The 25,104-nt window shown below is 37.5% G+C and overlaps 1 protein-coding gene across 1 annotated transcript in view; it reads left to right on the forward strand.

The window, feature by feature from the left end:
* The window catches only part of LOC132429252 (solute carrier family 22 member 10-like), a 38,848-nt gene extending 14,241 nt beyond the window's left edge, over nt 1-24,607 (forward strand). Inside the window, exons 3-10 of the mRNA XM_060017481.1 lie at nt 13,509-13,663; nt 13,766-13,934; nt 15,296-15,419; nt 15,885-16,000; nt 19,031-19,245; nt 21,307-21,415; nt 22,191-22,394; nt 24,547-24,607. Coding sequence (XP_059873464.1) covers nt 13,509-13,663; nt 13,766-13,934; nt 15,296-15,419; nt 15,885-16,000; nt 19,031-19,245; nt 21,307-21,415; nt 22,191-22,394; nt 24,547-24,607 — 1,153 coding nt within the window. The remainder of the gene's footprint in view (nt 1-13,508; nt 13,664-13,765; nt 13,935-15,295; nt 15,420-15,884; nt 16,001-19,030; nt 19,246-21,306; nt 21,416-22,190; nt 22,395-24,546) is intronic.
* The last annotated feature ends 497 nt before the right edge of the window (nt 24,608-25,104 follow it).

The following is a 25,104-nucleotide window of genomic DNA, read 5'->3' on the forward strand; positions in this document are numbered from 1 at the left end:
TCCTTTCACATTTGTTGTAGAGCTGGTTTGGCTGTGCTGAGTTCTTTTAGTTTTCGTTTGTCTGTAAACCTTTCGATTACTCTGTTGAATCTGAATGAGATCCTTGCTGGCTAGAGTAATCTTAGTTGTAGGTTCTTCCCTTTCATCACTTTAAATATATCATGCCACTCCCTTCTGCCTTGTAGATTTTCTGCTAAGAAATCAGCCACTACCTTATAGGAGTTCCCTTGTATGTTATTTGTCATTTTTCCCTTGTTGCTTTCAATAATTTTTCTTTGTCTTTAATTTTTTCGATTTGATTACTGTGTGTCTTGGCATGTTTCTCCTTGGGTTTATTCTGCCTGGGAGTCTCTGGCTTGGATGAACAATCATCCAAGTGCTTCCTGGACTTGGATGGCTATTTCCTTTCCCATGTTAGGGAAGTTTTCAACTATAATCTCTTCAAATATTTTCTTGTGTCCTTTCTTTTTCTCTTCTCCTTTGGGGACCCCTATAATGTGAATGCTGGTTTATTAATGTTGTCCCAGATGTCTCTTAGGCTCTCTTCATTTCTTTTCATTCTTTTTTCTTTATTCTTTCCATGGCAGTGATTTCCACCATTCTATCTTCCAGGTCACTTGTCCGTCCTTCTGCCTCAGTTATTCTGCTATTGATTCCTTCTAGTGTATTTTTTTCATTTCAGTTATTGTATTGTTCATCTCTGTTTGTTTGTTCTTTAATCCTTCTAGGTGTTTGTCCTTTAATTCTTCTAGGTCTTTGTTAAACATTTCTTACATCTTCTCGATCTTTGCCTCCATTCTTTTTCTGAGGTCCTGGATCATCTTCACTATCATTATTTTGAATCCTTTTTCTGGAAGGTTGCCTATCTCCACTTCATTTAATTGTTTTTCAGGGGTTTTACCTTGTTCCTTCATCTGGTACATAGCCCTCTGCATTTTCATTTTGTCTGTTCTTCTGTGAATGTGGTTTTCCTTCTACATGATGCAGGATTTTAGTTCTTCTTGCTTCTGCTGTCTGCCCTCTAGTGGATGAGGCTATCTAAGAGGCTTGTGGAAGCTTCCCGATGGTAGGGGCTAGTGTGGGTAGAGCTGCATGTTGCTCTTTTGGGCAGAGCTCAGTAAAACTTTAATCTGCTTGTCTGCTGATCAGTGGGGCTGAGTCCCCTCCCTGTTGGTTGTTTGGCCTGTGATGACATAGCATTGGAGGCTACAGGCTCTTTGGTGGGGCTAATGGCAGACACTGGGAGGGCTCATGCCAAGGAGTATTTCCCAGAATTTCTGCTGCCAGTGTCCTTGTCCCCACTGTAAGCCACAGCCCTGTCCTCTGCAGGAGACCCTCCAACACTAGCAGGTATGTCTGGTTCAATTTCCTATGGGGTCATAGTTCCTTCCTCCTGGGTCCTGATGTGCACACTACTTTGTGTGTGCCCTCCAAGAGTGGAGTCTCTGTTTCCCCAAGTCCTGTCAAAGTCCTGCAATCAAATCCTGCTAGCCTTCAAAGTTTGATTCTCTGAGCATTCCTCTCCCATTGCCAGAGCCCCAAGTTGGGACGCCTGACCTGGGGCTCAGAACCTTCACTCCAGTGCACGGACTTCTGTGGTATAATTGTTCTCCAGTTTGCGAGTCATGCACCCTGTGGTTATGGGATTTGATTTTATTGTGATTGTGCCCCTCCTACCATCTCATTGCAGCTTCTCCTTTGTCTTTGGATGTGAGGTATATTTTTTGATGAGTTTCAGTGTATCCCTGTTGATGATTGTTCAGCAGTTAGTTGTGATTCCAGTGCTCTTGCAAGAGGGAGTGAGTGCAAGTCCTTTTACTCCACTATCTCAAATCCAATGCCAATACTTCTTGAACTCTTCCATAAAGCAGAAGAGTAGGAAAACTTCCTAACTTATACTATAAGACCAGTGTTCTTATGATATCAAAGCTAGATAATGACTTCAGAAAAACGAAAATTACAGAGCCATATCCCCTCTGAATATAGACCTAAAAATATTCAACAAAATGCAAGCAAACTGAATCCAACTTCATATTAAAATGTTTATATACTGTAAAAAAATAGGATTTATCACAGAAATGCAAAGTGGTTCATCATAAGATAATCATCCAATATAATATACCACATCAATACAATGAAGGAAAAAAACCTATATAATGTCAACTGATGCTTAGGAGACATTTTATAAAATCAAACAATTTTCTTGGTGAAAATAATATAGAAATTAAATGTAACTTCCTCAATATTTTAAAGGGTGTTTAGGAATAAAGCTACAACTATCACTATAGTCAATGGTGAAAGAATATTAACTTTCACACTAAGGTAAGGAGAAAGATAAAGAGGTCTGCTTTCACTGCTGCCATTTGACATCATACTGTAAACCTATGTAGAGCAATTAGAGAGAAAGAGAAATAAAATTTACCCAAAGTAAAAAGGAAGAATAATAATATAATTATATATATATATATATATAGATGACATGATCATATAGATATAGAGAATGCCCAAGAAATTCATTAGAACTAATAAACGAATTTAAGAAAGTTGCAGAGTACAAAACGAACACACAAAAATCAGTTGTTTTTCAAAGTGAACAATTTGAAAAGAAATTAGGAAATTTATTACCCATACATCATCTTCTAAAGGAATAAAATACTTAGAAATAAATTTAACCTAGGATGTGAAAGACTTGCACATTGAAAACTATACAGCGTTGTTGAAAGAAATTAGAGAAGACCTAAATAAATGGAAAGTATCCCATGTTAATGAGGTAGGAAGACCTAATATTATCAATGAAGTCAATCATATTTAATGCAGCTACAGTTTCAATGAAATCACAATCAAAACTCCAATGTAATGTTTTTCTAGAAACAGAAAAGCTGAAACTTATATTCATATGAAATCAGGGCTCCAAATAGCCAAACAATTTTGAAAAAGAAGAGTAAATTCAGGGGACTCATGCATCTCGGTTTCAGAACTACAATAAAGCTACAGTTACCAAATGTTATGGTACTGGTATAAGGATTGACATACAGACAAATGTAATAGAACTGAGAGTTCAGAAATAAACCCATACATTTACAGCCAACTGTCTTTTTTTTTTTTTTTTTTTTTTTGCGGTACGCGGGCCTCTCACTGTTGTGGCCTCTCCCGTTGCAGAGCACAGGCTCCGGACACATAAAAAAAAAAATGATCACAATCTACAAGATCTCTGAGATAACATGAAGCATGACAACATTTGCATTATTGGGGTTCCAGAGGGAGAAGAGAAAGATAAGTAGATTGAAAATAGATATAAGGAAATTATGTCTGAAAATTTCCCAAACCTGGAGAAAGAAACAGATATCCAGGCACAGGAAGCACAGAGGGTCCTAGAAAAGATTAAACCAAACAGACCCACAACAAGATATATCGTAATTAAAATGATAAAAGTGAAAGATAAAGAAAGGATTCTAAAGGCAGCAAGAGAAAAACAATGAGTTATATACAAGAGAATTCCCATAAGGCTATCAACTGATTTTTCTGCAGAAAATTTGCAAGCCAGAACGGAGTGCCATGACATATTCAAAGTGCTGAAAGGAAAAAAACAGCAACCCAGGATACTCTACCAAGCAAGAGTACCATTTAGGATAGAAAGAGAAATAAAGAACTTCTTAGAAAAGCAAAACTGAAAGAATTAATCAATAATAAACATATCGTAAAAGAAATGTTGAATATTCTTCTCCAAATAGAAAAGAAGTAAGGATCTATAAGAAAGGGAAAATCCCATTAGGAAACACAAATATATAGAAAGAATTTAAGATCACTAAGTGTGCCAGTTGTACATTAAAAGTCAAAAAATTGTAAAACCAACCATAACTACTATGAGATAAACAGTTAAGAGATAAACATGAATATGTAAAATATGACATCAAAACCACAAATGTGGGGGAGGGGAATGTGGGGGAGGGGAATAAAAATGTGTATGTCTTAGAATGTGTTTGAACTTAAATTAACAGCCAGTTTAAAACAAGTGGGTATAATTATGAGTCAACATACACGAACCCCATGGTAAAAATAAATCAGAAGCCTATAGTAAATACACAAAAATCAGGACTTCCCTGATGGTGCAGTGGTTAAGATTCCATGCTCCCAGTGCAGGGGGCCTGGGTTCAATCCCTGGTCAGGGAGCTAGATCCCACATGCATGCCACAACTAAGGAACCCGTCTGCCGCAACTGACAGGGTGCAACCAAATAAATAAATAAATAAATAAATATTTTTAGGGCTTCCCTGGTGGCACAGTGGTTAAGAATCCATCTGCCAAGGCAGGGGACACAGGTTCGAGCCCTGGTTGGGGAAGATCCCACATGCCACGGACCAACTAAGCCCATGCACCACAACTACTGAAGCCCACATGACTGGAGCCCATGCTCCGCAACAAGAGAAGCCACCGCGATGAGAAACCCGTGCAGTGCAAGGAAGAGCAGCCCCTGCTCGCTGCAACTAGAGAAAGCCTGTGTGCAACAAGGAATACCCAACGCAGCCAAAAATAAATAATAAATAAATTTATAAAAAGAATATAAAAAAATCAAAAAGAGAGAAAGCCAAGCCACTACTAAAGAAAATCATCATTTTATATATAGCAGTGTGTACACCTGAAACCAACACAACATTGTACATCAACTATACTCCAATAAAAATTAAGAAAAATATTTAAAAAAGAAAATTATCAAATCACAATAGTAGGAACTAAAAGAAGATAAAATGAAGAAAGCAGATCTATAAAAACAACCAGAAAATATGTAATAAAATTGCAAAAGTACACCACTATCAATAATTACTTTAAATATCAATTAACTAACTGCTCCAATCAAAAGATATAGAGTAGCTAATTGGGAAAAGAAACCAAGACATTCAGTATGCTGCCCACATGAGACAACTTGAGAGTGAGTCTGAAAGTGAAGGGATAGAAAAAGATATTTCAAAGGGAAACGACAAGAAATCAGAAGTAGCAGTACTCATATGAAACATAATAGATTTTGTAACAAAGCCTACAAAAAAAGACAAAGAAGGCTTTATATAATAATACACGGATAAATACAAGAACAGGATATTACACTAGCTAACATATATGCACTCAATAGAGGAACACCTAAATATATAAAGCAAACACTAGCAAACATAAAGCGAGAAATTGACAATAATACAATAATAGTAGGAAAATTTAACATTCCACTGACATCAGTGGACAGATCATCCAGACAGAAAATCAGTAAGGCAAAAGTGGTCTTAAAGACACGATAGACCAGTTGGACTTGGTTGATATCTACAGGACAGTACATCCCCCTCCCCCCAAAATCAGAATACACATTCTCTTCAAGTGCACATGGAATGTTCTCCAGGATAGATCACATATTGGACCACAAAACAAGTCTCAACAAATTTAAGATAGAAATAATATAAAACATTTTTTCCTACCACAGCAGTATGAATCCAGAAATCAACCACAGGAAGAAAAATGGGAAAACAACAAACATGTGGAGACTAAATAACATGCTACTAAGAAACCACTGGGTCAATGACAAAATCAAAGAGGAAATCAGAATATACCCTGAGACAAGTGAAAATGAAGCACACTTTCCATAAACTGTGAGATGCATCAAAAGCAGTTCTAGGAGGGAAGTTTATAGCAATACAGGTCTTCCCCCCAAAACAAGAAAATTCTCAAATAAATCACCTAAACGTAATTAGAAAAAGAAAGACAAACAAAACACGAGTCACTACAAGGAAGGAAGTAATAAAGTTCAGAAACAAAATAAATAAATATAGATTAAAAGAATAGAAAAGATCAATGGAACCAAGAGTTGGTTTTTTGAAAATATAAACAAAATTGATAAACCTGTAGCCAGGCTCACTAAGAAGAAAAGAGAGAGGACCCAAATAAACAATATAAGAAATGAAAGAGGGGAAATAACAACTGATACCACAGAGAAACAAAAAAATCATAAAAGAATACTATGACTAGTTGTACATCTAAATATTGGACAACCTAGAAGAAATTAACACATTTCTAAAAGCATGCAGCCTGCCAATACTGAGTCAAGAAGAAACAGACAATTTGAACAGACTGATCAGTAGAAGTGAGATAGAATCTTTAATTTAAAAACTTCCTGCAAACAAAAGTCCAGGGTCAAATGGCTTCAAAGGGGAATTCTACCAAACATGTAGAGAACAGTTAATATCTATCCTTCTCTAAAGAAGGTAAATATATACAGTGGTACATATATACAGTGGAATACTACTAAGCCACAAAAAAGAATGAAATAATGCCATTTGCAGCAATTTGGATGGACCTAGAGATTATCATACTAAGTGTAGTAAGTCAGAAAGAGAAAGACAAACAGCATATGATAGCACTTATATATGGAATCTAGAATAAGATGCAAAAGAACTTATCTACAAAACAGAAACAGATTCATAGATACAGAGAACAGACTTGTGGTTGCCAAGCAGGAGTGGTGGGGGAGGGATAGATTGGGAGTTTGGGATTAGCAGATCCAAACTATTATATACTGAATGGACAAACAAGTTCCTACAGTATAGCACAGGGAACTATATTCAATGTCCTGTAATAAACAAAAAAAGACAAGAATATGAAAAAGAATGAATATATATATATTCATATATATAGTCATGTATATATATGACTAATCACTTTGCTGTACAGCATAAATTAACACTACATTGTAAAACAACTATACCTCAATAAAATAAAATAAAAAACAAAAACATCTATACTTCTCAAACTATTCCAAAAAATTTCAGAGGAAGGAGCACTTCTGAACATATTCTATGAGGCCATCATCACCCTGACACCAAAACCAGACAAAGCTGTCACAAAAAAAGGAATTAGAGGCAAATATCACTGAAGAACATAGTTGCAAAAATCCTGGATAACATGTTGTTATTAGGAAACTGAATCCAGCAATATATCAGAAGGATCATACACAATAATCAAGTGTGCTTTATTGCATGGATGCAAGTATTTTTCAGTTTCTGCAAACAAATCAATGTGATACACCACATTAAGAAACTGAAGAATTAAGAAAAACAATATGGTCATCTAAATAGATGGAGAAAAAGATTTTGATAAAATTCAACATTCATTTACAGTAAAAAATCTTCAGAAGGTGGGCATAGAAGAAAGATACCTCAACATCATAATAGCCATATATGACAAGCACATAGCTAACATCATAATAACTGATGAAAAACTGAAAGCATTTCTTATAAGTTCAGGAACAAGAAAAGTGTGCTCATTCTTGCCACATTTATTCAAAATAGTATTGGAAGTCCTAACCATGCAAATACAATAAAAAGAAATGAAAGAAAACAATTTTTTTTAAAAACTGCCATTGTTTGCAGATGTCATACTATTCATAGAAAATCCGATGATGCCACCAGAAAACTACCAGAGCTCACCAATGAATTCACCAATGTTGCAGGATACAAAATTAACATACAGAAATCTGTTGCATTTCTATACACTAACAAAAAACTATCGGAAAGAGAAATCAAACACAAAATTCAATTTCCAATCAATCAAAAAGAATAAAATACCTAGGAATAAACCTACCTAAGGAGATGAAAGACCTGTTCTTGGAAAACTACAAGACACTGATGAAAGAAATTGAAGAGGACACAAACAGATGCAAAGATATGCTGTGTTCATGGACTGGAAGAATTAATGTTAAAATGACCATACTGCCCAAGGGAATCTACAGATTCAAAGTAATCCCTATAAAAATACCAAGAACATTTTTCACAGAATTAGAGCAAATAATTTAAAATTTTGAATGGAATCAGAAAAGGCCATCAATAGCCAAAATGATCTTGAGAAAGAACGGAGCTGGAGGAATCATGATCCCTGACTTCAGAGTATACTACAAAACTACAGTAATCAAAACAATGTGGTACTGGCACAAGAACAGACATATAGATCAATGGACCAGAATAGAGAGCCAAGAAATAAACCCATACACTTATGATCAACAAAGGAAGCAAGAATATAGAATGGAGGAAAGACAGTCACTTCAATAAGTGGTGCTCAGAAAACTGGACAGCTTCATGTAAAAGAAGGAAATTAGAACATTCTCTAAAACCATATACACTTAAATAAAAAAAGAAAATGGATTAAAGATCTAAATGTACGACTAGAAACCATAAAACTTCTAGAAGTAAGTATATGTGGAACACTCTGACATAAATCAAAGCAATGTTTTTATTGGATCTGTCTCCTAAAGTAAAGGAAATAAACCCAAAAATAAACAGTTGGGACAAAATTAAACTTAACAGCTTTCACACAGTAAAGGAAATCATCAACAAAATGAAATGACAACCTGCTGAATGGGAGAAAATATTTGCAAATGATATGACTGATAAGGGGTTAATATCCAAACATGTAAATAACTCATACACACCAACATCAAAAAAACCAAACAACTAGATAAAAAAATAGGAAGATCTAAATAGACATTTCTCCAAAGAATACATACAGATGATCAATAGGCACATGAACAGATGCTCAACATCTTTAATCATTAGAGAAATGTTAATTAAAAAGACAATGCGATATCACCTCATACCTGTCAAAATGGCTATCAACAAGAATACAAATAACAAATATTGGTGAGAATGTGGACAAAAGGGAACTCTTGTACACTATTGGTGAGAATGTAAATTGATGCAACCCCTGTGGAAGACAGTATGGAAGGTTCTCAAAAAACTAAAAATAGAGCTACCATATGACCCAGCAATTCCATTCCTGGGATAATATCTAGAAAAAACTGAAAACACTAATTCAAAAAGATACATGCACCCCAATATTCATAGCAGCACTATTTATAATAGCTGAGACATGGGAGCAATTAACAGACTAATAAAGAAGATGTAGTATATATTTAAAATGGAATATTACTCAGCCATGATAAAAATGAAATTCTTGCAGCAATGTGGATGGACCTAGAAAATATTGTGCTAGTGAAATAAGTCAGAGAGAGAAAGACAAATACTCTATAACATCACTTATATGTGGAATCTTAAAAAATAATACCAATGAATGTATGCAAAAAAAAAAAAAACAGGCTTACAGATACAGAAAACAAACTAGTGGTTACAAAAGGGGACAGAAAGTGGGGAGGAAGATATTAGAGGTATGGTATTAAGAGATAGTTAAGACTATTGTGCATAGAACAGAAGAGCAACAAGGATATATTTTAAAGCACAGGGAATTATATCCATTATCTTATAATAACTTATAATGGAATATAATCTGCAAAAATACTGAATCACTGTGCTGTACACCAGAAACTAATATAATATTGTAAATCAACAGTACTTCAAAAAAATTAGAAATTTCAAATGTTGGTGAGCATGTGGAGAAATTGAAACTCTTGTCCATTGATGGTGGGAATATAAATTGGTGAAACCACTGTGGAAAGCAGTTTGACAGATCCTCAAAAATCTAAACATGTAATTGCCATCTGAACCAGCAATTCCACTCCTAGGTGTATACTCTAAACACAGGGACTTAGACAGCTGTATATCAAATACAGCAAAAAAGAATGAAGTTCTGGTACATGGTACAACATGAATGAACCTTGAAAAAATTATGCTAAATGAAATAAACCCGACACAAAAGAACAAATGTTGTAGGCATCCACTTATATGAAATATATCTAGAATAGGCAAATTAAGGGAGACAGAAAGTAAATTAGTGATATCAGAAGAATAAGAGGGCAGGAATGAGTGGGAAATTACTGCTTGATGGTGATAGAATTTCTCTTTGTGTTGACGTAAATGTCTCAGAAAAAAGACAATGATGGTAGCACAACATGACGAATGTAATTAATCACAGGTTTGTACATCTAAAAAAGATTAAAATGACAAGTATTGTATCTATCATATGACATTAAAAACATTCAAACATATCTCCAAATATCATTGTGAATTATGTGTCTAATTCTGTCAATATTGTTTCATGTATTTCAAACTTTTTTTAAGTTAAGGTACATTTGACATTTCCAGCATTATCTTTTCTGGAAATGTATTTTGTTTTGAAATTTATTTTATTTTATATTAATATAAAGACTCCCACATTATTATTACTATTTTAATTCTATATCTTTTTCTGTCAATTTACAGTTTTTTACCTCTTTATTGGAGTATAATTGCTTTACAATGTTGTGTTAGTTTCTGCTGTATAAAAGGTTGAATCAGCTATATGTATACATATAACCCCATATCCCCTCCCTCCCACCCTCCCTATCCCACCCCTCTAGGTCCTCACAAAGCATCGAGCTGATCTCCCCGTGCTATGCAGCAGCTTCCCACTAGCTATCCATTTTACATTTGGTAGTGTATATATGTCAATGCTACTCTCTCGCTTCGTCCCAGCTTTCCCTTCACCCGTCTGTGTACTCAAGTCCTTTCTCTACGTTTGCATCTTTATTCCTGCCCTGCCACTAGGTTCATCAGTACCGTTTTTTGTTTTTTTAGTTTCCATATAAGTGTGTTAGCGTACGGTATTTTTTTTTCTCATTCTGACTTACTTCACTCTGTACGACAGACTCTAGGTCCATCTTTCAACTGACAATATTTTAAGTACTACAGTGGGCAGTATAAAAGTACATCACTTTTTTTTATCACTACAAGAAACCATATGCCAATAAAATGAAAAACCTGGAAGAAATAGAAAAATTCTTAGAAAAGCACAACCTTCAGAGACTGAACCAGGAAGAAATAGAAAATATAAACAGACCAATGACGAGCACTGAAATTGAAACTGTGATTTAAAATCTTCCAACAAATAAAAGCCCATGACAAGATGGGTTCACAGGTGAATTCTATCAAACATTTAGAGAAGAGCTAACACGTATCCCTCTCAAAATCTTCCAAAATATAGCAAAGAGGGGAACACTCCCAAACTTATTCAACGAGGTCACAATCACCCTGATACCAAAACCAGACAAAGATGTCACAAAGAAAGACCACTACAGGCCAATATCACTGATGAACAAACATGCAAAAATCCTCAACAAAATATTAGCAAGCAGAATCCAACAGCACATTAAAAGGACCATACACCATGATCAAGTGGGGTTTACCCCAGGATGTAAGGATTCTTCAATATATGCAAATCAATCAATGTGATACACCATATTAACAAATTGAAAGAGAAAAACCATATGATCATCTCAATAGATGCAGAAAAAGCTTTTGACAAAATTCAACACTGATTTATGATTTAAAAAAACCTCCAGAAAGTAAGCAGGGAGGGAACTTATCTCAACATAATAAAGGTCATATATGAAAAACCCACAGCCAACATCATTCTCAATGGTGAAAAACTGAAACCATTTCCCCTAAAATCAGGAACAAGACAAGGATGCTCACTCTCACCACTATTATTCAACATAGTTTTGGCAGTTTTAGCCACAGCAATCAGAGACGACAAAGAAATAAAAGGAATCCAAATCGGAAAAGAAGAAGCAAACTCACTGTTTGCAGATGACCTGATACTATACATAGAAAATCCTAAAGATGCTACCAGAAAACTACCAGAGCCAATCAATGAATTTGGTAAAGTAGCAGGATACAAAATTAATGCACAGAAATCTCTTGCATTCCTATACACTAATGATGAAAAGTCTGAAAGAGAAATTAAGGAAAAACTACTATTTACCATTGCAACAAAAAGAATAAAATACCTAGGAATAAACCTACCTACGGAGACAATAGACCTGTATGCAGAAAACTATAAGACACTGATGAAAGAAATTAAAGATGATACAAACAGATGGAGAGATATATCACTTTCTTGGATTGGAAGAATCAACATTGTGAAAATGACTATACTACGCAAAGCAATCTACAGATTCAATGCAATCCCTATCAAACTACCAATGGTATTTTTCACTGAACTAGAACAAAAAATTTCACAATTTGTATGGAAACACAAAAGACCCCAAATCACCAAAGCAATCTTGAGAAGAAAAACGGAGCTGGAGGAATCATGCTGCCTGGCTTCAAACTATACTACAAAGCTACACTAAACAGGACAGTATGGTACTGGCACAAAAACAGAAATATAGATAAATGAAATAGGATAGAAAGCCCAGAGATAAACCCATGCACATATGGCCACCTTATATTTGATAAAGGAGGCAAGAATATACAATGCAGAAAAGACAGCATCTTCAATAAGAAGTGCTGGGAAAACTGTACAGCTACATGTAAAAGAATGAAAATTTTTTTTTTTTTTGCGGTACGCGGGCCTCTCACTGTTGTGGTCTCTCCCATTGTGGAGCACAGGCTCCGGACACGCAGGCTCAGCGGCCATGGCTCACGGGCCCAGCCGTTCCGCGGGACGTGGGATCTTCCCGGACCGGGGCACGAACCCGTGTCCCCTGCATCGGCAGGCGGACTCTCAACCAGTGCGCCACCAGGGAAGCCTAGTACATCTGTTTTTTAACTCACTCTGGTAATCTCTATCATTCGATGGAGTGTTTAGGTCATTAGCAATTAGTTTGATGTGATTGTTTTGGAATTTTCTTTCCATCTACCATTTCATTTTTTGTTTTCTAAATTATTTTCTTGATGATGATAGTGATTATGAACATGATTATTTGGTGTTGTGTTTGTTCTTATGTATCGCATTTTCTGTTTGGGGGGAAATTATTTGATTCTATTTTAAAATATTGCAGAGGAATTCCTAATACCAAACACTGTCTGTCTGTTTTTATTTCAGACAATGGGCTTATATTTACATTACCACATCTCGTTTAGTCCACGATGTCTCTACTAAGACCCTCTTCTCTTGATGCCCAATGAAAGACAAAATTCACTTTTCCTTATTTGTCTTTCACATTCTTTTTCCCTTCATTCTCCATTTTACATAATTCTTTCCTGTGAGAGGTTGATACAATAGTCACTGTCTGGGTTATGGCGCTCCTATATTCTATTCTAGGAAAGCACATTACTTGAGGTTTATAAATACAGATTCAACAAAGAGTGACTCTTACATAAATCTTCAACAACTTTGATGCATTGCTTCACTGATCATTTGTATCAGTTGCATCTTCACCTGTCTGGTGCTAGAGACCAAAGTACACTTTTAGCTCACTATACAGACTCTCCACTATGGTAAATACATATGTTAGTACAATGAATGCTCATGGTATATTCCAATTTCCAACATTGTAGTTTCTTTCGTATGGTATCACTTCCTGTCAGAGTCCTCCTGGGGATTGGATGATGAAGTTTTAGTAATGTTAGTCTGTAAACCAGAGTGTTAATATGAAGCGATTTCCGTTGTTGATTTAGCTCTTGTTTACTCAAAGTTTCAGGTACAAAGAATCACTTGCTAAAACATTGTCTAAATTTCAATGTATGCTTTGTTTTCTTAATTTTTTTTTTACCACAAATTATCATTGCTCCCATAATCTAACCTGCCTCTCTGTTTCTTAGGTTTGGAAGAAAGTTGATTCTCAGGTGGTGTTCGCTCCAGCTCGCCGTCTCTGGGACCTGTGCAGCCTTTGCTCCCACCTTCCTCATTTACTGCTCACTACGCTTCTGGTCAGGTTGTTCTGCTGTGGTCATCATAACAAATAACTGGATGCTCAGTAAGTCAACAGTTTTGATTTTCTTGATTTTGCAAGCCTTGAATTTAACCTTGAAATTTCACCCTTATGTAACATTAATATCCCATTTGGGTTTTCTTTCAGTTGTAGAGTGGACAAGGTCCCAGTCAAAAGCCATGGTAATAACACTGATAACCTGTGCCATTAGTATTGGACAGATAATGCTGGGAGGACTGGCTTTTGTCTTTCGAGACTGGCATACCCTGCAGCTGGTGGTGTCTATACCATTCTTTGTCTTCTTTTTCTCCTCAAGGTATGAGCCTCTCTCTCACTCCACTTAAGGGAACCTAGGATGAAAATGCATATTGAATTGGGATATACTGATTTTCTTATTCCCTGGACCATTTCCTGTTGTTTTGACATAAACCAGCATTTCTCATTTGTTCACTCTGATCAATTTGAGATTTGAGAAGTAGAATAGGGAGTAACAGTGATCTTCCTTCCAGGGAGCTCAAGGTATTTTCTGCCATTTTGCTTCCTAAGTCTTACCCAGTATTGTGGTCATTGAGTTATTCCAGTATTATTTTTCTTATAGACTTGAAGATATACCTTCAATTTTTTGGCTTTGGAATGAATAAGGTACAATAAAGTTTTCCATGATCTTCTATGTTGCAGATGAAATTGGATAAAGGAAGAGGCAGAAAACTTATTCATAGAGCAATTTAACAAAATAGCAACAGAATTTCTCCAGAAGTGAAAATGACATGCAGATTGGACGACTTACATTACGTGTTCAACACTCCCTCTTCCCTTAAATAATTTTAACAAATATTTATTTATGGATAATTCCATCCCTACACTTAAAACCACTCTAGGGAGAATTAGCTTTAGTAGATCGCAGAAAGATGACTACAGGATTACTATAGTGAGATGAGTACAGAGAGAAAGAAGAGTGTAATCCATGTCAGACTCATCTGCTAAGTCATTCTTTTCTCATAACAAGGAAGATGTGCTTATTGTTTCCATTTAGTTATAAGAAAACTAAAGCAGATGTAAATAAGTGACTCATTTATGTAGTTAGTTACCGACACTTCTGGTAGTGGCAGGAGTATTCACAATACTTGTTGGCCTAAAAGTTTACATAATTTGGGGACTTCTTTTGTCAAAATAATATACATTATATACACTATATATAATAATATATATATAATATACATTATATATACTATATATAATAATATACATTATATATACTATATATAATATACATTATATACACTATATATAATAATATATATAATATACATTATATACACTATATATAATAATATATATATAATATACATTATATATACTATATATAGAATATATACTACGGCACAAATTTGCCAGATCTCATGCTAAGCTTTGGAAGGGAATTATGCAAGTGAGGGACTCTCAAACTTAAGCTTCATAAGCCTCTTGGAAAATCTCCTGGTGAATAAGCAGAGAGGCAATTTGAAAACAAAGTCTGTGATCCTATGCATGTAGTACATTTTTTGCCTTCCATCTAATAGCCACCACTTCAATTGGTGGTGGATATTGGATGGAAGGCAAAAAGCAGATGTTGTAATTAACCGCAGGACGAATAAGCGAGAGATAGCTGCCTGCACTAGTGGGCCTGTCTCTCAACAGGTGGCTGGTGGAATCTGCTCGGTGGCTGATTATCACCAATAAACCAGATGAGGGCTTAAAGGAACTTAAAAAAGTTGCTCACAGAAATGGAATAAAGAATGCTGAAGCAGCCCTGAACATGGAGGTGAGCAGGAAGGGGAAGGTGGTTATTGGGTTGGAGAGAAGATACAAATTGACACGTGCCTTCTCCTTATTATAGACAAACTGCTTTTCTAACAAGGGCAGCTAGTCGAGAATGCAAATTCCCTGGTCTTTCATGGCCATCTCATAGAAAAGAAGCTGTGAGCACTGTACAGAGCTTCTTCCTATAGCTCAATTCCTGATCTGACTCTAAACCCTATGTATTCTCCTGGGTGCCCTACCCACCTCTGTGGCCTCATTTTCAAAATATCATTGTTGCCATTTAATTTCCTGGAGTCTCCCTTAACCCCCTGCATCCTTCTTCATACCATGTTCACTCCTGTGATTGCATGTGTAATATGTTACGTTATAAAGAAAGGGAACACATCTCTCCTCTCCTATCGGGTGCCAGTGCTCATCACAGTACCTGGCACTGTGTTGGCAAATGACACGTTTGTCGTTCTTGAAGGGTTTGAGAGCGACCATGCAGGAGGAGCTGGAGGCCGCACAGACCCAAACCACTGTATTTGACTTGTTCCGTACACCCAACCTGCGTAAGAGGATCTGTCTCCTGCTCTTTGTGAGGTGGGCGCCATGCAGTGCATGACAACATTCAAAGAGTGGGGACATGAATCTATGTATTTCATAGGTTTTAACAGTGCTGTGAGAGGGAGGTGCTGATTTGGAGAAAAAATGAGGAAATCACACCAAATAACACTCACATGGAACTGCTTATATGATGAAAATTTAGTTAGGTCGTATCACACTGTCAGTCTTTTCTCTGGAGATGGATGTTGAGAACTTCCATCACGGTACAGATTTGGGCACTTAATTTTCTGCATTTTTCTTTCAATTTTAATTGAAGCAAACGTTGCAAACAGAAACATGAAGAGGTCAGAAATATCTACAAATCAATGAATATGTCAGTATGTAAAAAGGTAGCCAACATACAGATCAAGATAGAAAATCCTAATTCCCCAAGACTTCCCCTCAACTCTCTGGTTCAGCAATATTCACCTCCACACCTTTGCCCGACACTGTTCTCTGCTCATCGCCCTCTCCTGTGCCAAATAAAACTTAACAGTGGTTCTGATCTCCTTCACTGCAGATGAGTGTTGCCTGACCTTGACCTTCACATAATATAAATGATGGAAGGGTTCTGTGACAGGCCGTCTCTCCTCATGCTCATTCATGAAGATTCATCCATTCTGTTGCACGTGACAGTAGGTTGTTCTCCTCCCCAGTGCTTTAGTCTCCATTGGATGAATACACTACAATTTCTTTATGTACTTCAATATCAATGGACTTTTATTTGTTTCCAATTTGGATACAGTTTTTTGTGTGTTAGCACAAGGGCTTCTGTTAAAGTCTTGCTCATTATCTCTTGAGGGGACATAAGTATTTACTTTGGTATCGTCAGGAGGAGAAATTTTAAATTCTGAATTTTTGAAGATTCACACACATGGACAAAAAGCACACAGGACGATAAACACCCACTGCCAAGCTTAAGAAAGTGACTATTGAATAGTGTAATTTATCTTTCCCGGACATATCCTAGTAGACTGCTTATTCATTTAATTCCATTGTGCTTTTTGACCTTTTCACATCCACTAGGACACAGACTTACGTTTCTGAATTCTAGATAATCACAGTGGAAGGAAAAAGTACCTACAATGATAAGAAAAGATCTGTTTGCAATTGCTGTGTTCTGTGATGGTTTCTTTTTAAACATCTTTATTGGAGTATAATTGCTTTACAATGGTGTGTTAGTTTCTGCTTTATAACAAAGTGAATCAGTTGTACATATACATATGTCCCCATATCTCTTCCCTCTTGCATCTCGCTCCCTCCCACCCTCCCTATCCCATCCCTCTAGGTGGTCACAAAGCACCGAGCTGATCTCCCTGTGCTATGCGACTGCTTCCCACTAGCTATCAATTTTACATTTGGTAGTGTATATACGTCCATGCCACCCTCTCACTTTGTCCCAGCTTACCCTTCCCCCTCCCCGTATCCTCAAGTCCACTCTCTAGTAGGTCTGCATCTTTATTCCCGTCTTGCCCCTAGGTTCTTCTGACCTTTTTTTTTCTTTTTTTTACATTCCATATATATGTGTTAGCATACGGTATTTGTTTCTCTCTTTCTGACTTACTTCACTCTGTATGACAGTCTCTAGATCCATCCACCTCACTACAAATAACTCAGTTTTGTTCCTTTTTATGGCTGAGTAATATTCCATTGTGTATATGTGCCACATTTTTATCCATTCATCTGTTGATGGACACTTAGGTTGCTTCCATGTCCTGGCTATTGTAAATAGACCTGCAGTGAACGTTTTGGTACATGACTATTTTTTTTTTTTTTTTTTTTTTACGGTACGCAGGCCTCTCACTGTTGTGGCCTCTCCCGTTGCGGAGCACAGGCTCCAGACGCGCAGGCTCAGCGGCCATGGCTCACAGGCCCAGCCGCTCCGCAGCATGTGGGATCTTCCCGGACTGGGGCACGAACCTGTGTCCCCTGCATCGGCAGGCGGACTTTCAACCACTGCGCCACCAGGGAATCCCCGACTATTTTTGAATTATGATTTTCTCAGGGTATATGCCCAGTAGTGGGATTGCTGGGTCGTATGGTAGTTCTATTTGTAGTTTTCTAAGGAACGTCCATACTGTTCTCCATAGTGGCTGTATCAGTATACATTCCCACCAACAGTGCAAGAGGGTTCCCTTTTCTCCACATCCTTTCCAGCATTTATTGTTTGTAGATTTTTTGATGATGGCCATTCTGACCAGTGTGAGGTGATATCTCATTGTAGTTTTGATTTGCATTTCTCTAATGATTAATGATGTTGAGCATCCTTTCATGTATTTGTTGGCAGTCTGTATATCTTCTTTGGAGAAATGTCTATTTAGTGTGATGGTTTCTTCTATGGCAATACCTAAATCTGTCTCTCTCTGGGTGAAATAGATCTTTTATGTGGACTCCTTTCCCTTAGATGCTCTTTGGGTAAAAGGTAGATCCTCAGTGGGAATCTTTGATTCCATTTCTGATGGTACAGTTGGTACATGTTTGCTTTCCTGAATTCTTACATTTTCTTTTAGCCCCAAGAACTCTGATATGAACTTTAACTTTCCCAGAACTGTGTTTGAAACCAGGACACTATGCTCCCAGTCAAGGGACACAGGTAGTTTCTTTGCAGTTCCAGTCACTAGTTGAGGAAAGGGAAATGCTTTACAGTATTGGGGTTGGCGGAATAGAGGGAGGACTCACAGCATACAGACAACTCTCAAAAAGAAATGATTTCCCTAAATTTTAAGTTTTAATGCTTATATATTCAAATTCTCTATACCATCCAGTTCGGTGATTGAGTCAGGTTATGTTTTCCCGTCACTGCTAACTCTATGCTTAGGGACTCAAAAAAGAAGGACAAAAGGAATATCGTTTTCCTTGTTATTTTAATGGTAACGTTATCACCCTAAAAGGAAGTGTTATACAAATCAGACTACACCTTAATTGTCAAACATTGGTCATTGGCTACCTGTGTCAATATAATAATCGACTGCAACATGTTGGCTCTAAATCTTACAGCTTGTGTCTTTCCTCTTTTGTTCACTACAGATTTGCAAGCACAATACCCGTTTTTGGCATCTTTATCAACCTACAGCACTTTGGGAGCAATATTTTCCTGTTCCAGGTAATCTTTGGCGTTCTCGCTGCCTTAGCCCGATGTCTTGCACTTCTAGTATTGAATTATATGGGCCGTCGACCAACTCAGATGCTTTTCATGTTCCTGGTGGGACTTTCCATTTTGACCAACACGTTTGTGCCCCAAGGTGAGAGAAGACTGGACTTTGGGGAAAAAAGTGTCTTTTTCCCACCCTTCAGGGATTGTATTGGTCACACTTGTCTGAAGTCAGGTTTAAAAAGAGGTACCAGGGACTTCCCTGGTGGCGCAGTGGTTGAGAGTCTGCCTGCCGCTGCAGGGGACACGGGTTCGTGCCCCGGTCCGGGAAGATCCCACATGTTGCGGAGCGGCTGGGCCCGTGAGCCATGGCCGCTGAACCTGCGCGTCCGGAGCCCGTGCTCTGTAGCGGGAGAGGCCACAACAGTGAGAGGCCCGCGTACCGCAAAAAAAAAAAAAAAAAAAAAAAGAGGTACCAGTTATGTGCTAAGTATTCCCCCCAAACCAATCTGATGGTTTATGAGAAATTCTGCTAGAAATTTTTTGGGAAAAGAACTAAAGGTCAGCGAGGGGCAAAGCAGGCATATGTTCATCTCATCACATTGTGAAGTGTCTTAAACTGGTACAATTTATCCCAGGTTATTTCTCTAAGACAGCAATTGTTTACCTGCCTTTTGTCCATTCACACTTCAAATAACAAGTGTGGAGGAGTGAGGCCTTGCAATGATCCCCCAGGTGAGGACACAGTCACTCCCTCTGTTTGGGTTCTTCATTACCAGCTTTGATGACTAGTCACTTCCCCATCTCTACATACCCACATATGAATGTGGTGTTAAGTCACCATGACTGCAGCTCTTGCTCATGAGAGTCTCCCAGGAAATGAAAAAAATCCCCCTTTTTCAAGGAATGAAGGAGTGAACAGTAGGAATAGAATTTAAGCAGATTAAAATCCTTGTCCGGGGCTTCCCTGGTGGCGCAGTGGTTGAGAATCTGCCTGCCAAGGCAGGGGACACGGGTTCGAGCCCTGGTCTGGGAAATCCCACATGCCGCGGAGCAACTAGGCCCGTGAGCCACAACTACTGAGCCTGCGCGTCTGGAGCCTGTGCTCCGCAACAAGAGAGGCTGCGATAGTGAGAGGCCCGCGCACCGCGATGAAGAGTGGCCCCCGCTTGCCGCAACTAGAGAAAGCCCTCGCACAGAAACGAAGACCCAACACAGCCAAAAATAAATTAATTAAAATAGGTATTAAAAAAAATCCTTGTCCATTCCCTGTTAGATTACTTTACAAGTTAATAGAAAAGTGATATGATTAGTAGAACCTTAGTGAGCGCTATGCTTCACCATCTCCCAATGCAAGAATATGCTTCACAGCATTACAGATGGGCGGACTCTGCTCTTTAGAATATCCTTAATGATGCAGGCTTACTCCCTTACACGAGAGTTCTTTCCAATATTATAAAGCTATAATTAGATTTCTTTTTATACTGTGCAGAAAACTGGTTCTCTGAAATTTTTTTTAGTGGTCCCAAATTCTTTTTTTCCAAATAGAAGTTTCCGTTCCTGGTTCCTCATGTCTAACACTGATGTAGACCCAGCTTCTCTTCAGCCTGTCCCCTGACAGAAAAGCCCTGTCCCTCTATTACTCTCTTGGGCCACACTCACCCCATGGCAATGCTGTATCTACACGAGGTTGACTGACTCACTGAGGTTTGTCTGGGACTTTCCAGGTTTTATGAATGAAAATCTCACATCGCTAAAACCTCCTAATTCCCAGGAAAACCAGGATGACTGGTCACTTTAAATTCTGCCCTTTAATTGTAAAGTCCTCAAGGTTAAAGCTGAGGCTTAGACACAGTAATTGTCCACGTGCCAGTCCTACCTTCTATAATAAGCATAGAGCAAGTACTGGACAGAATAACTAAAAGCACATTTCTGCCACACTCACCTTTTCTTCTTCTTCTCTGGCAAATCTCAGATATACAGAGAGATTTGCTACAATTAACCGAGATATTTTTATGTACATTTTACAACCTATGTTGATAACTTTATCTTTCTCAGTTTATAAGACTCCATGATCCTGCTACTGTGATATTTTCTACAATCTATTTCAAACATACAAATAACCTGTAGAGTTGTTTGTCCTGAATAAAGTTGGTGGTGGCTGATTCCTTTAACACAGCGTTCTTAATCTCACTGGTCTTCCTCTCTCTAGAAATGCAGACCCTGTGTGTGACTTTGGCAAGTGTGGGAATCAGCTGTGGTGCCGCTTCTATCACCAGTTATTCTGTCCACTGTAATGAACTCATCCCCACTCTCCTCAGGTATAAGGATTTTTTATATCCTTCCGAAGCCTGAGTAAAGATTGATATATAGTGTCCAGTAGTTTAATATAATTTGTGGTTTAGGAAAGGGACCAGGAAAATGTTCTAATTCCACTAATAATAAGGTAGTAGTTGCCCATTTGTAAGTTCCAGTTATGAGTGTAAAACAGAAATATAAAGCACCAAACATATTAGAAAATAAAAACAAACCAAAAAAGTGGATTTAACCTTAATTGCTGTGTACTTGAGGTTGGCTTTGGATACGGATTTTCTAAAAAGTGACTTTTTATTGTTTATCATCTAATAGCTGTAAACTGTACTACTAGAATAGAAAATGAAAAATAAAAAACCAAGAACTTTGAATATCCCTCCAGGGCCAAAAAATAGGGCTTTCCCAGCTAATTGATGCTTATCGTGGAATAACATAATAAGAAATGTTAATTATAAAGCAATTATTTGTAATAGTAACAATATACTAAAAAACAATTATCACCACAGTTTATCAGAAAAGCTGACCTGGTGTCGGGTACTGTGCTAAGCAGTACTTCAGTACATCTGTTTTTATTAAAATGATGAAAACGCGTCTTAACACATTTTGACCCTGTCCAAGACAGCTAGAAAATCACAGAGCGAATCACAAAAACCAGTGTTTCGTAAAGCCCACATAGGTAATAATTGTGTTTTAGTGTGTTCCATAATCACATCAAAATAATAGATCATGAGTTACCCGTGTGGATTTTTACTGGATTATTACGTATTCTTGTTTATCTTTCAGGGCAAAAGCTTTGGGATTAGATGTAATGGCTAGTAGGTGTGGGTCAGCACTGGCTCCCCTCTTGATGACCCTGGTGGTGTATCTACCCACTCTGCCCTGGATCATCTATGGAGTATGTCCCATTATTGCGAGTCTTGTTGTCCCTTTCCAACCTGAAACCAGAAATCTGCCTCTGCTTGACACCATCCAGGATGTGGAAAATAAGTGAGTAATGCTTCTAGCCATCCCCTGGGAGAGACTGTGTGCTTTGGATCTGTGTGAGAAAGACAAAACACAGAGTGGGTCCCTCAGATCACTGGAAAGGCTGAGCCTGCCTGGGATACTTCCATCTTGGGCCATGGCCTTCACAAGTGGCAAGGTCATTTCTAACCATTGTGAGTTCCAGTCTAGACTGCAGAGATTCCTCTCTGCCCTGTTCTCATTGGTAGTTTTAGTGCTGAAGAGACAGTAATTAGCTCTACTGTGAGGGCATATCCTACCTGCCCTCATGATAGTATTTCATGATCCTCAGGTCCATAAGAGCAGGGGATATAAAGGGAAAAGAAATGGGATGACCAGTGAAGGAGCAATGTTAGGAAGATCATGTTGAGTTAAAGACTCTTTGATGATGGCCATTCTGAAAATCTACAAACAATAAATGCTGGAGAACGTGTGGAGAAAAGGGAACCCTCTTGCACTGTTGGTGGGAATGTAAATTGATACAACCACTATGGAAAACAGTATGGAGGTTCCTTAAAAAACTAAAAATAGAACTACCATATGACCCAGCAATCCCACTACTGGGCATATACTCTGAGAAAACCATAATTCAAAAAGAGTCATGTACCACAATGTTCATTGCATCACTATTTACAATAGCCAGGACATGGAAGCAAACTAAGTGTCCATTCACAGATGAATGGATAAAGAAGATGTGTCACATATATACAATGGAATATTACTCAGCTATAAAAAGAAATGAAATTGAGTTATTTGTAGTGAGGTGGATGGACCTAGAGTCTGTCACACAGAGGGAAGTAAGTCAGAAAAAGGAAAACAAATACCGTATGCTAACACATGTATATGGAATCTAAAAAAAAAAAAAAGGTTCTGAAGAACATAGGGGCAGGACAGGAACAAAGATGCAGACGTAGAGAATGGGCTTGAGGACACGGGAAGGGGGAAGGGTAAGCTGGGACGAAGTGAGAGAGTGGCATGGACATGTATACACTACCAAATATTAAATAGATAGCTAGTGGGAAGTAGCCACACAGCACAGGGAGATCAGCTCGGTGCTTTGTGACCACCTAGAGAGATGGGATAGGGAGGGTGAGAGGGAGACACAAGAGGGAGGAGATATGGGGATATATGTGTATATATAGCTGATTCACTTTGTCCTACAGCAGAAACTAACACACCATTGTAAAGCAATTATACTCCATTAAAGATGTTAAAAAATTTTTTTAAAGAAAAAATATAAAGACTCTCTTTGATAAGATAATAAAGAAATAAATCTTGTGTAGGTGCTTGTAAGATTCAGGCAAATTTTGTCACTACAAGTAATGGAAAGTATCAAGGACAGGGGAAAAAAGAAACTAGTAAAAGTCTTTTAATATGAGAAATATGCTATCTTCGTAACCTAGGGCCTCAATAATAAAGTTCCACAAACTGAGTGAATTAAACAACAGAAATGTATTGTCTCACGGTTCTGGAGCCTGGAAGTCTGAGCTGAAGTTGTTGGCAGGGCCATGCTCCCTCTGAAGGCTCTAGAGAAGGGTCTGTTCCAGGTCTCTCCTGGTTTCTGGTAGTTCCTTGGCTTGTGGCAGCTTAACTCCAATCTCCACATGGCATCTCCCTGGCATGTCTCTAGGTCCAAATATCCCCTTTGTATAATGACACCAGTCAAATTGGTTTAGGGGCCCAACCTACTCCAGTATGACTTCATCTTAATTAATTATATCTGCAAGAACCATGTTTCTAAATATGGTAATCTCATATTCTGAGATACTGAGAGTTAAGGCTTCAGCATATGAATTTTTGAAGGGACACATTTCACTGCATAACAAATGGGGTTAAGATTTTCAACTCACCCCTTGACTTTCCAAAGGTGTCTTTGGTCAGAGATCTAAAAAGACCAAGTGAGAGTAGCACTTTCTAACTGCTTTCTTGGGTCTGCACAGTCAGCAGAGCCTTTTGCAGGACGAGTGTCAATCTCTCATGGATTTTATTGTATTATAAAAAGCTGATGGTTAAGGATCAGTTTGTACTTGTGCACGGATGGCATCCAAACTTACTTTTATTATTTTCTATTTTTTAATGTGTGTTTTTATTTGCTAACTCGTTGGTTGATTTGGTTTTTTCTGTTTTGTTTTTCCAGCAAAAAATTCTCAAGAGAAGCACATGAAAAAGATTTCTACATTAAAGTGACAAAATTTTAAGTGGATTTCATGAGATGACTGGTGAGGAAAATAAAAATATGCAGAAAAAAATGGGAGTTTTCCTTTATCTTTACATACTAGCAAGGAAGTATACTGGAACATGAATCTCATTTACAATCATGGCATTAATTTGCAATTAAACATATGATTTCTTGGAACATGTAATTCCATGATCAGAAAAATGGTGCCCACGTAGAATGTTAGGAAACATGTTTTCCTCTTGTATTCCTGAAGGAGTTGGCGTAAAATGGGTAATATGTCTTCCTTAAATATTTGGTAAAATTTCCACTGTAGTTTTCTTTGTGGGAGAATGTTTAACTATAAATTTATTTCATGTAATAGATATAGGACTATTTAGTTTATCTTTTTCTTCATTAATAGTTTCTCTCCTTATCATGGATTTTATTTTCCTATAACTTTACTTACCTGATTTTTGATGGATGCCAAGCACTGTGTCTTAACTTCTTGGATGCTAGATACTTTTTATTCCTAAAAAT

The sequence above is a fragment of the Delphinus delphis genome, chromosome 8 (genome assembly GCF_949987515.2).
Source record: "Delphinus delphis chromosome 8, mDelDel1.2, whole genome shotgun sequence".
NCBI classification, from domain to species: domain Eukaryota; kingdom Metazoa; phylum Chordata; class Mammalia; order Artiodactyla; family Delphinidae; genus Delphinus; species Delphinus delphis.